Raw genomic sequence first — 13,333 nt, forward strand, 5'->3', positions numbered from 1 at the left:
GAGAGTGAAGGCTTCCCCTCTGGAACACAGAGGTGTGTTACTGTGTTCTCCAGCTCAGTGTGTTCTGTTTTGGTGTGCTGATGAGGAGAGAGAGAGAGAGACAGAGAAGAGAGAGGAGAGAGACAGAGAGGAGAGAGAGAAGAGAGAGAGAGAGAGAGAGAGAGGAGCTCCAACTCTCTGCAGTCAGAAATATCACCACCATATTAGGTCAGATGAAATACAGCACAGAGCAGAGTGCACACTGTACTGGCCATTTACTGAGACCAAATCTGGAGTTAGCTACACTGATATGGGACAAATCATGAGGAAAATAATAATAATAATAATAACAACAACAACAGGCAAGTAAGGAACAGTTTATACCGATGGTTAAGTAGGTAACCACGGTTATGTGAGCGATTGGATCACTCCAATATTATTGGATATATCATATTGGAGTAATCCAATATAGTGCTACATAACTTTATTTAGCTGCAATCTACTACCTCAGAGGTCTAGAAGCTTTCTAGAAGAAAGTGAGTGTCTGTCTGTCTGTCTGTCTGTCTAGACTAGAGTCAATCTCACAAACCGACTGCTTTTTCTTCCCCCCACAAATGTGTCATACTTTTGAAATATTCAACATTCACTTTCATAATGGAAGTCAAGGAATGGAGGTTGTGATCTGGATGAAACCTTGACCCACATTTGGGAGTCATCATACATCATAGATGAGTCATAGACCACTGACATCATCAAGGATGAGTGACATCATCACAGGCTGGTGGCATGCAGTCCGTTGTTCTTCAATAACACAGAAGAACAGTAAAGCTGCCTTTTGCTGCTGCGCATTGATAGTATATATAGACCAATTATTTGTTTACCAACATTGAGACTGGACGCACAGGTGATTGTTTCATGCAATCAATTCCCAACACATTGTTTCGGGGTTTCGCTGGTTTCAGTTCATTCAACCTCCTCTTGTGTGTGTTGGCTAGTGAGGCGCGTCCTAGCGAGACCTGACAGAATGGGTTTCATTTGGTGCCGGCCTGCACGCGCATACTGGTTCTTATCAGTGTGACGTCGTCTGTTAAGGGGTCTATACTAATAACAGTAACCCATTAAAGGGGGATACCGCTCATTTTCAACATTGAACCATGTCATAATATACCTTAGAGCTGTTGTGTGGAAATAAGAACCCCCCCCCTCCCCCTTCTATTTTGCCTAGAACTGGAGAATCGATTGTTGGGGTCATGTGATCAGTGACATACGGAACGGTGTACTCTTTGGCCCGCCCTCTAGGCTGCCTCATTCACTAGAATGGGGAATCTCACTTCCAGCTGAAACAGTGCAACTTGTAGTAGTTTATAATGGCATTATGGTTATATATCACATTTCACAAGACATAGTACTTGTAGATAATAGAAATCAAGTCTTAACTTTATATTCAAGTCGCACTGTTTCAGCTGGAAGTGAAATTCACCATTCTAGTGAGCCTAAGGTATATTATGACATAGTTCAATGTTGAAAGTTAGTGGGATTCCCCTTTAAAACCTGAGGCCGATTCTGCCTGAAATGGCTTCTAAGTCAGTAGTTCTCATACTTTCAAGATTTTACGAAACTGTTAAAAAATAACAGATGTACAAGTAGATCTGCTATTTTTTTTATATCCAACGCTAAAATCTAAAATGCCACAGATGCTTTTTAATGGGTTAATATATTGTTAAGCTTCAACCTTTATGTTGCGTTGCTGCTTTCTGCACGGTTGGCAGTTGGGTTTTGGACAGTTTTTCTCTTTACCTTTCTTTAACAAATAGCCTACAGCTGTGTAATAAGCCATTACAAATATGACAAAGGCTCAGTCAAACAGAAATACAGTAGTATTAGTTATCCTACCTAAACAAAGGCTACGCATGACGAAGAGAAGGTGCACTACTAGTTATAGGAGAAAACAGCCGATCTACAAGCTCACAATGCGCCCTGATCCAATGCGTTGTGAGCCTGTAGATCGGCTATTTTCGTGCACGACACTGACACACATCTAAAGTATAAATCAGGCGTAAGTACGCTTGGATTGCTTCCGTATTTATACGTAGGGACGGTAAGTGAGATGTATTTGTGGTTAAAACTAAATAATCTTTGTTAAAACCTAAAATCTCTGTACTCTAGTAATCACTGCCATTGACAGTTTGTTCAGTAACAGGGGTCTCCCTGTCTCTCCAGCTCTTTAGTAAACAGATTACAGGACAAAATAATAATCAGGTTTTGTTGTGATTTCGGTTGACCCACCACGTGGTCCCTAAGAGTCTCCCTCTATAACTACATGCCAAACCGCACCAACGCAACTGTCGCAACTCCTTGCAACAAAACAGTTTTAAGGTTGACCGCACCAATGCAACTCCTTGCAAGTGCCATTGGGAATGGTTGCAAGTAGCTGCACGTTGCAAGGAGTTTACATGGAGAATCACTGGAGTGGCTTTAGGGTGGTGAGTGAGGTTTCAGCTGAGTGACGTGCACGCAGAACACCATGACAGCAGGCAGTATCACACAAAGTGTAATAGGCCTACACACTTAACCCATTGAGACCTGAAGCCAATTCTACATGTCTCCTAAATCTCAACAGTATTCTGAAAAACGTATGTTTCTATATCAGTGGTGCTCAATCTTTTTCATGTCAAGGACCCCCAAAATCATATGTATTTGGCTGCAGACCCCCATCAAAATATTTTGTTCCAGAGCCCAGAAGCAAAGATTTTAGTTAAAAATGTTCGCTTTAAAAATATATATATTAAAAAAATTGCACACATTTTCACGATTTTTCAAAAATAGCAGATCTACAAGCTCGTAGCGCGGCACTCGGTGCCGCGCTATGAGCTTGTATATCTGCTATTTTTGAATAGCCCAAATTGTAAAATAATGCTTTTTAGCTCAAATCTAAAAATGACACAGTTCCAGGTCTTAATGGGTTAAGAGAATATATACAGTATTGGACACATGACGTGACCAGAAGATATGAGATGAGGACAAGAACAGAATGGATAGAATAGAACATGCCTCTCGTATTATTGTGCAAGACGTCAGTCTCTCTGATAAAGTAGTTGATGGTCATCGTATCATGAATATCAATATGCTTACTTAGACGAGTGATTCCACATGTGTGTACAAGGTTCAAGCAGATAAAGGTCATAAATCATGACAGGTTTGTTGCCAATTTGTTGTCAGGAGAGAGTACCCATTTATCAGCTTAAATGTTATAATGTTCCAGATCCAATTGTGTCTCATTTCTTTGTGTCATCACTTCCAAATTGACTGAAAATGTATTTTCTGTTTACTTAAGAGCTGGACAGACGGGGAGACTCAGACTCCTGTTACTGAACAAACACCCTGTAGCAATGACACAAAAAAATACCACTTACCCTACCTTTAACTACATCTGTAGCATAATAACGTGCAAGGAATAACCTACACTAGCCCCATTCAATGTGCTGTGAGTTCCCTGAAGAAGAAGAAGAAACACACACACAGTGTAACTGTCAAGGCAATGTCCCAGCAGTTAGCTCCATTCCTAACATTCCTAACATTCCTAACATCTCCACTACAGTACCAACAGACACAACAGTTGTCTCAACATTCCCCATCCATCAAAGCCATTCTCTCTCCATCACATTCTCTTCAATATTTGCTAGGTTTGCTCTTTTGTGAGTGTTATGTTGACGTTAACGAGACAGCTGCTGAATCATGCAATGGAAGCAAAGCTAAATGATTGTGACAGCATTGCAATTATAAGCTCTCAATTATGATGATGGTGAGCATTTTTTAATTTATGGGTGAACTATTATGTTCAGTGTTTATATTAAGATTATACATTCAAGCAGGGCTTGACATTAACTGTTTAAGGCACTCGTCCTTCGGACAAGTAGATCTCCCACTTGACTTGTCCGGGCACAAAAGGTCACTTGTGTTTGTGTTCATACAACACATAAGCAGAAACGAACAGTTGACACTCAATGTGTCCCAATTCCCTCGACAAAACTGAGGGGCTGTATCTTTTTCAGTATCCACACTGTTACATCAATAGATGTTACCATGTGCCAACAAACCAACACCCTACACCTACACTACATACAGTACACCCAGTGCACGATTCTGCCCATACTGAACCGGCCCAGTCATTGGGTGCACTTGACCCATAAACCATTCATGAAAGGTATCTGAGTTTAATTAAATGTGTCTTGACCTAAAAAGAGAAGAGATGCCTTATCAACATACAATGGCAGGACCTACAGTATCGCATATTTTCCTGGTTAACGATTATTATATTGATTACTTTTTAGATTAATTGAATAATCTTGAAGCGTGTTTTTTTTAATATACAGTATATATCGAGTCAACGCAAAATAATTCTACGATTTCTTTTTTTCTATAATCGACTTAATTGATTAGTCTAACTAACCACTTAAGCCCTAGCTATGTTATACTTTGTTGTATTTGTTGTAAATGATTTTATTAACTGTTGTACCCCTTATCTTAACCTTTGTTTCTCTGCTCAACTGTCTCCGAGCTTTCCAGTTTAAACCAGGGCAGCAACCTCTTTGGCAGGACAGTCCAAGCTTCTTTGACCAAGAAGAAAGATTGTTTTTGTGGACTCTGTCACATTGTTCATTATTAGTGTGGCAACCAGCCAACCACAGTCTTATTATTGCTATTATTAGCCTATATATATATTATATTTTATATTCTCAAATGTTTGGCACGCTACTCGTACGGTTATGTTAGGTTTCACGTCAAATAGACGAGCTTCATCGGGTATCGTGTAATCGTATTTTGTCTGCAGTCAGTGCACTGTGGCCTGTTTGAGTGATTAGATACATGTCAGGCCTTCCTGAAGCTGTGGCAGGCCAGTAGAAAAGCTCTTAAGACACTGTCTGCCTTGTATCTAATTATTCACACAAGCAGCAGCACTGCAGACATGAAGAGATCCACAAAGACTGTCGACGCCCTGCCAAGTTTTTAGTCTGTGGCAAGTGGAACAAAGTCAGCATATAGCCTGTACTACCGTACAGAGCCACGATGAGCTAGCAGAACATTTTCATGCACAAATTTATATGAAGCAAAGAAATAAGGAATAATGCGAGGCGCTGTGAGCTTGTAGATCGGCAAAGAGAGGGGAAAAAAGAGCAGACTGAAGTACAGAGTGAAAGGTTAAGTTTACTAAGTATTGACGGTTTAAGTGGTTAAAAAAACACATTAACGTGAATCCTACATACACTGACGGACACAATGGCTACCATGTAGCCTGACAGCACATCGCAGGTTCGAGTCCCGATCCTGGCGGCCTTTGCTCCGTGTGTCACTCCCCATCTCTCTCCCCATTTCCCGTCAGCCTACTGTCCTATCAATAATAAAAGGCATAAAATCCCCAAAAATTAATCTTTTTGAAGTTTAGAATATGTTTGAAACATTTTAACAACACAAATCTTGTATGGGGGTCCCTGCCACAAACTATTTTCAGATGGTGGTCCCCAGCCAAATTCATATTAATTTGGGGGTCCCTGACATGAAAAGGTTTGTGAACCACTGCTGTAGCTATTTAGCCTACATAAGGCCACTTCATAGCCTTGGTGCATGCATGCATCACCTACTGACTGATGAATCTAATCTGTCATCTGGATGCTTTGCGAAGAATACCACCCTCTTTTTTCTGCACTAGTATAAAATATTACCAATCCAAATGATAATATACAAATTAACATAAATAGTCAGAAGCCAACACACTTAATAAGCCACTTAAGCCGTATTTACTGTAATTTGTTGTACGACTAATAGCGAAGATTAGCCGGTGGCCTACAAGCTCACAATGCACCGCGAGGTGAGGCGATGCAGGCTTGTACGCCAGATATTTCCCACTAGTTTTGAAATAAGGGGGAATTTCTTTTTGAGAAGGAGAGAGAGAGTGAGAGATTTAGAAAATGTTCACCTGTATAACGACATGCCCAAAACAGGCATGCCAAGTTCAAAGTGGTTAAGAGGGTGAGAGAGAGGGGGAGTGTGAGTGTGTGCGAGTGTGTGTCCGTCTGTCTGACTGAGACGTGCATGCTTGAGTGTGTGTGTGTGTGTGTGTGTGTGTGTGTGTGTGTCTGTGCATGCCTGTGCGTGGTCATAGAGACAGTAATTACCTGGAAAGGCATGTGGGTTGGATGCTCCTCTCTTGAGGCACTTGGAACACAGGACGTGTACAGAGTAGTGGAGCGCGGGCCACTCCCTCAGCAGCACATTCAGCTCGTCTAACAGCGGAGTGATGGCCTGCCAGGCCGTCCAGATGTTGGGGAGCGAGGCGTGGCTGGCGACGGACAGGGTCTCCGAGCGCGCTCTCCCCTTGGCCGGCTGGTGGCTGATCATCACGGGGACCTTGCCGCGGTAGGCGAAGATCTGGTGCCTCCCGTCCGACCGCTGCACCACGTGGCTATTGATCTGCGCGCTGAAACGCGCAAACAGCCCGGGAGGGAAGACGAACGGGAAGCTGTAGTCCACCTGCAGCTGCTCCACCGAGAAGAAGTGACACATGGCCAGAGAGCTGCCGCTCGGCCAGTCGTCCGCTGCGTGGGGCTCGTCGCTGCTCACGTAGCTGGGGAACTTGTACCACACCGTGGCTCCGTTCAGCGGCTTGGTGCGGGGTTTGTTGATGCAGTAACAGATGCCCATCTTCTCCAGCAGCTCCATGATGAGGTGAAGGTCCTGCTGCGTCTGAATGAGAGGCTTCAGAAGCAGGCGGATGACGTTGGAGGACAAAACGCCCTGTCGGACGAAGTCCTCCACGTGGTGCCGGAGATGAGAGACCCTGTGGTTCTCTCCCTTCTCGTCCTCTATCACCAGGCTCACCCTGGCCGTGTCCTCCCTCTTGCCCTCGGACAAGAGCCGCTCCAAAAGCGACGTCTCGTCCTTCTGAAAGAAAACGTTGAGGATCGCGATGAAGCGCGGCAGATTGTGAAAGACGTACTCCTTGAGAGAGAGGCTGTCCTCAAAGTAGAGCAGCTTCCCGCTCTCGTGCAAGTACGATAAGGCGCTCTGCAGGCGGTCCTCCGTCAGCCCCGCCTGGAGGCCCAGGCGGGCCGAGTCCCACCACGACAGCCACAGGTCCTGGGGTTTAAAGTGCAGCTCCTCCAGCGTCTGCCAGGACCTGGGCAGCACGCGGTGGAGGTTGGGGAAGATCTCTCTTTGGTCCGCCACCGACATGAGCTTCTCCCTGAGCCTCTGGATGTTCCTCTGGCTCTCCGTGCAGCTGACGCACAGGACAGGGGAGAGGATCTGCAGCCTGTGGTTGAGCATGTATTGCAGCTGGGCCCTCTTCCGCCGCAGGTTCTTGTCGGTCACGCCGTAGAAGACGATGTGGGGGCTGGAGGTGCGCACGTTGTAGCCCTGCTCCAGGGCCTGGTCCACCTGCCGGGAAAGGCTCCTCAGGCACTGGGTGTCTCCCTTCTCCTGCAAGGCAATCTGTCTGTGGATGTCCAGACTCTTCTCCTCCAACTCCATGTCTCCACACAGGTCCCTGTGCGTGCCCACCATGCACACCACCGCATGGGGCACTTTGGCGCCGAGCAGGTGGAGGAAGTACCCGACGTGAGCATAAAAGTTCTTGGACGAGTACGCTTTGAGATTCACAACGAGAATGTACAGAGCGCCGGGGGAAAGAAAGAAGGGTTTGATGAGGTCATAGTTTTGCTTCCCTGACAAATCGTACACTAGAAATGTAAGACTGCGCTCGACGTCCGCGACCCAGTTGGTAACTTCAATTCCCTTGTTTCCCTCGTTACCTTTAGCATCGTGCGGTTTACGAACGACACTCCGCCTGAGCAGTGTTTTGCCTGCGTCCTTCGTCCCCATCAGGACTAATTTTAGCCTGGGCTTCACTGCGTGCTGAGAATGTCTGAGCTCATTTTGATAGGCCGCGATGTAAGGAATCCCTTTCATGCACACTTCATAGGGAGGCTGAATGAGGGGGTTGTCCTTCACCTTCCAAATGTTCACTTTAGAAAGCTTTCCAAAGTTGTCTGGAAGTATGGCTATTTGGTTACCCTGTACGACAAGCTCCTCCAGTTTCTCCAGCTCCACAATGGAGTCCGGCAGGTAGGTAATGTTGTTATTGTCCAACCACAGGTTCGCCAACTTGACCATCTGCCCGATTTCCTTGGGCACAAAAGACAGTCTATTCCTGCTTAGGTAAAGTTCCTCTAATCCCGCGATATTTAAAACGGCCTGGGGAAAGTTCTCGAAATAATTCGACGACAGATTTAACATTTTCAGTCTCTGGAGATTGGCAAAGCTTGGAGGCAGCGCGTTGAGATGGTTACCGTCCAGCATTAGACTCTCCAGACTTTGCAAGTGGCAGAAGGTGTCAGGCAGCGTGGACATGTGAAGGCTGCTCAGCCAAAAGATCTTGATGGACCGCAACTTCATGATGTCCGCCGGCAGCGCCTCAAACTTGTTCCCGGAGCAGTCCAGCTCCTCCAGGTCAACCAGGGCCAGGATCTCCGGGGGGAACTGGTTCAGCTTGTTGTGGTCCGTGTCCAGCGTGCGCAGCTTCTTCAGCTGCGAGAACGACCTGGGGAAATCGATGAGCTCATTGAAACTAATGTCGAGCTCTTCCAAAACCTGCAGCGCTCCCATCTGCGACGGCAGGTGCTCAATCTTGTTGTGACTGATGCAGAGCTTCTTCAGCCCCTTCAGCGTGCCCACGTCCTCGGAGAAGCTCCTCAGGCAGTTGTGGCTCATGTCGAGCTCCACCAGCTGCCCGAGCTCGAACACCACGCCGGGCACGGCCGCGAACTTGTTCCGCCGGAGGACGAGGACGCGCAGGTTGCCCAGGGTGGCGCCCAGGCCCTCGGGCAGCGCCCGCAGCGAGTTGTTGCCCAGGTTGAGCGCCTCGATCTCGCCTATGTCCTCGGGAAACGTGATCTCCTCCTGGCTGTTCTTGGCGCACAGGGTGAGGTGGCGCAGGTTGCTCCGCAGCTTCCTCGAGCGCAGGGCGGCGTCCCGCCACAGCCGCACCGTCCTGAGGTTGTTCTCATCCTTGTTGTTGTCCTCCATGACCATGACGTCCCCCGTGGTGGTGGTGGTGGAGCCCTCCGTGTTGTTTTCATTGAGAGTTTTCATCGGTTACCTTTCCGCAGAAAACAGCGTCCCATGGGCGCACCTGGCAACGCGGCCGTCATCACACGTACATTCCATAGGGACCAGACTTAGAGAACAGTCAGTAAATAGTAATAATAATGGTAATAATATTGCTATGAAGGCGTTCAGTCGCATCAAAACGTCTGGATGATGATGTGGTGCAGCAGCGGTAGCGGTGCTCCACACATCCTCTTCCTGCGACACACACACACAGTAACACAATAACAACAAGAAACCCCTACCGCAAAATACGTCCCCAAATGTGTGTTGTCGTTGTCCCCTGGCGACGACAGTGTGTTTGTTGTTTCCCCTTCGGGAACGTCCATTTGGTTGTCATTTTAATAAAACTAATGTTCCTCCTCCTTCCCCGTGAATCAAATAAACGAGGTCCTTATTATTGTATGGACGTTTGTTTCCCTTGTTCCTGCTGCTGGTCTACTGCAGTCGGAAATGGACTGGAGAGAGAGCTAGAGAGAGAGAGAGTCAAGGCTAGTTGCCACACTGTAGGAGAGAGATAAGCAAACCAGGTCTATGAAAATAAGCCCAAAAGAAGCGACTACTATAAATAGGGCAGTGGTTCTCAACCTGTGGGTGGGGGACCCCCAGGGGTACCGTGTCCCCACATGGTTTTGAGGGGGTCCCCATGATGACAGTGGAGTGACAATTTAAGTACTATTATTTATTTTTAAGATAGAAAGAAAAGAAACATTCATGAAATATTTTAACAACACAAATCTTAGAGGTCCCTGGCAAAACATATTTTCAGATGGGGGTCCGCAGACAAATACATTTGGGGGTCCTTGACATGAACCACTGGTTTTTAAACAATATTTTATGAAACAAGCCCAAATAAACAACTACACTTTAGAAACAATAAACAAACAACTACACTTTAGAAGCAAGCCCAAAAATAAACACAAACACTTTAGAAACAAAGACCAAATAAACAACTACACTTTAGAAACGCCCAAAATAAACAACTACACTTTAGAAACAAGCCCAAAAATAAGCAACTATCACTTTAGAAATAATTGAGCCCAGAATAAGCAACTACACTTTAGAAACAAACCCAAAATAAGCAACTACACTTTAGAAACAAACCAAAAATAAGCCACTACACTGTAGAAACAAGACCAAATAAACACAACTACACTTTAGAAACAAGCCCAAATAAGAAACTAGAAACAAGACCCCAAAAAAACGCAATCCGCAACTACCAAGAAGTCGCTGATAATAAGCAGACATGGCAACGCCGGTCAACGCCCGTCCAACACTGCGTCATCATCCTGGACCCGCCTTCTTCCAAAAATAGCAGATCTACAAGCTCACAAGGCGTAGCGTCCACGACGCGCTGTGAGCTTGTAGATCGGCCATTTTCCCAGCAAGACACCGTCGTGTGAGGAAGTATAAATCTGACCAGAAGTGGTTTTAAGTCTGTTTTTCATTTTTGGCGTTGCAGTTTTGCACATCCGGACTAGAACGGATACGGAAACGATGTGTGTGTTTACATGTTATGTGTATGTGTAATTCCACCGGAGACAGTACGGCGGGCTTTAGCCTGGATATGAGCACTGGACAGTAAATAGAAACCTGGCTTTCCACAGCAGGTACAGCAGAAAGACTGGAGACGCGAGGTTATTTTATTTTATTTCATATATTTTTCAATGTTTTATTATACATTGGTAAAGTGTTTCTGGTACAAATTACATGAATGTTATAAATAAATAAAATACAAAACGCATTTGAGTAAACTATCAAGTAAGTCAAATGAGCCAAAGCTTAGCTGACCACAGACCAATCAGAAATAAACTTTAAATTACATCTGCTCACAGTCTGGTCAATATTCTGTCTCTGCTGACTGCCCTGCTCCAAATCATGTGACCTGGAGCCCCCTACTGCCCATACCCCGTAACTACAGCCCCTGAATTGTTTCGTTATGATAGATCTATCTATCTATCTATCTATCTATCTATCTATCTATCTATCGACTACACTCGGGTTGGGATCTATCGATAGATAGATAGATAGATAGATAGATAGATAGATAGATAGATAGCTATTTTTGGAAAGTGTTTGAATATGTATGAATATTTTTCAACATGGATACAATTGGTAGGGCATTCCACATTTCGGTGGCATAACGGTAGAGTGAATTCATCCCCATGTTTGTGCCGAATCAGGGGGGAATGAGATCAGTGTAGTAGCTCCCTCTGGTGTTGTGCCCGTGGGGCACTGGTCCCTTGAATATCTTGAAGACCAGTCCCATTGCAAGTTGCTGATGATGATGATGATAATAATAAATATAATATTTATAATGTAAAACAGACCATTTCAAGCCTCTGAAGTGAACTCAGACCACGATTAGTTTATTTTATTTTTTGCACGTAAGTGAACACTCCATCAGAAGCGAACCTTACTCAGGGTTCTCACCGCCTTGGAAGGAGGCTCGCTTCTCGTCTGCATTGTGACTCGCCAAACCTGTGCATTGTAAACACAAAGCGCTCCAGGTTCACTTAATTCTTTGCCATTGAATGTTAGCCCCTCTTGGCTAACATACATTGTCATATAAACAAATCGCCTGCCGTGCCAAACCTAACAAATGAACTATACTATAGTGTGAACAGACAGAGGACTGACTGAGGCCCCATCAGAGCTGAAGTTCACCAGAAACACAACCAAGTCCACTATCAAATGAACTGACAATGTGAACGTCAAAAGATGTTTAAAAAGGACCACATTGTGGAAAACACACGGTAACTTTCAGCTCCAGAAACGTTTCAAGATTGCACCTCTTATGCTGTGTATGTACATGTCAAATGTGTATATAAATGCAGTTAGCCTAACTAGAAGCTAACTAGTCAGACCCACATCCTGGGGGTGCATGGGTAAAGAATGCTCTCCACCACCCTAGAGAGCAGCTCAGTGGCCTTGTGGCTGGGGTGTCCGCCCTGACGTTGGAAGGTCAGGACCCCCCAAGGACCCCTTGGTTGAGAGAAGAGATAAAGCAGGGACCCCCATTATATATTGTATACAATATATTCTCTCTTCATAGATTTCATAGGCAGCTTCTTAGACTTGTTTCACAGCACTATCATGTTGGATTCACGTTAATGTGTATTTCCAGACATTTAACCATGCTCTTAAATAATACTTAGTAAACCTGACCTTTCACTCTGTACTTAGTCTGCTCTTTTCCCCCTATACCAAACCACTTTGCCGAAAATAGCAGACCTACAAGCGAACAAATAGCAGACCTACAAGCACACAACGCCTCGCGCTGCGAGGCGTTGTGTGCTTGTAGATCTGCTATTTTTGGCTAAAGTTCTCCTCAGAATAGGGATGTTTGGTTGAAGTGGTTAATGTAAAAATCACACAAAGACTGGACGGACCCCCTGTAGTAACTCTGAGGACCCCCTAGGGGTACCGGACCCCCTGTTGAAGACCTCTGCTATGGACCATATGGCTCGGGGAATGCTGGTGCCCAGGGCTACCTATACGCACTAAACAGCGGAGAATAGGGATTTGAATCCACTGCGGCACATCCAGCTTGACCCGAGTGCAGTGGCTGCGTTCGAGTGTGGGAAGCCGGGTTGTGGAGGGTGATCTCTGTAGCTGCGCCATAGTGACTGCCACAGGTCGGACGGGATGGATGCTGATCAGTAGGGAGCGGAATTGGCATTTCCGTCCTCCCACGATACACCCACAACCACATGTATACGAACGAGGAGACAAGTGTTTGTCTATACCACTGGTTCTCAACGTGGGGTCCGGGGACCACCGGGGCTCTTTTGAGACGGTTCGAGTGGGGTCCCCAGCTAAATTATGGCTAGTTAGGAACCAAAGTGGTCCCTTACAGGTCTACAACTCCGAGTTAAATCAACACAGATGATTTCAGGGTGTAGATTGGGGTCCTAGAGATAAAAATGGTTCTTAAATGGGGGTCCATGGCCTAATGCTTATCAAACTGGGGGTCCTTGAAATTAAAAAGGTTTGAGAATCGCTGGACTACACCCCCCCCCCCCCCCCACAGACCAAACAGTGGATGTCAGTTGTTAAAGGGACTATGCACACGGCGGTTTGGAATCACTAAGGTGGGAGAAACAATTAAATTAAAAAAGATTTTAAGAAAATGTGTATTTGTGAGGACACTTTGTCAGCTCAGAAACATATATGCTTTCAGCTGATTTGG

The 13,333-nt window shown here is 45.5% G+C and overlaps 1 protein-coding gene across 1 annotated transcript in view; it reads right to left on the reverse strand.

The window, feature by feature from the left end:
- Positions 1-9,572, reverse strand: part of mfhas1 (multifunctional ROCO family signaling regulator 1) — a 38,869-nt gene extending 29,297 nt beyond the window's left edge. The window contains exon 1 of the mRNA XM_080419207.1: positions 6,153-9,572. Within this exon, the coding sequence (XP_080275333.1) occupies positions 6,153-9,126 (2,974 nt within the window). The 5' untranslated portion in view covers positions 9,127-9,572. The remainder of the gene's footprint in view (positions 1-6,152) is intronic.
- Positions 9,573-13,333: the final 3,761 nt, after the last annotated feature.

Source organism: Gymnoscopelus braueri (genome assembly GCF_963280865.1).
Source record: "Gymnoscopelus braueri genome assembly, chromosome: 22".
Taxonomy (NCBI): domain Eukaryota; kingdom Metazoa; phylum Chordata; class Actinopteri; order Myctophiformes; family Myctophidae; genus Gymnoscopelus; species Gymnoscopelus braueri.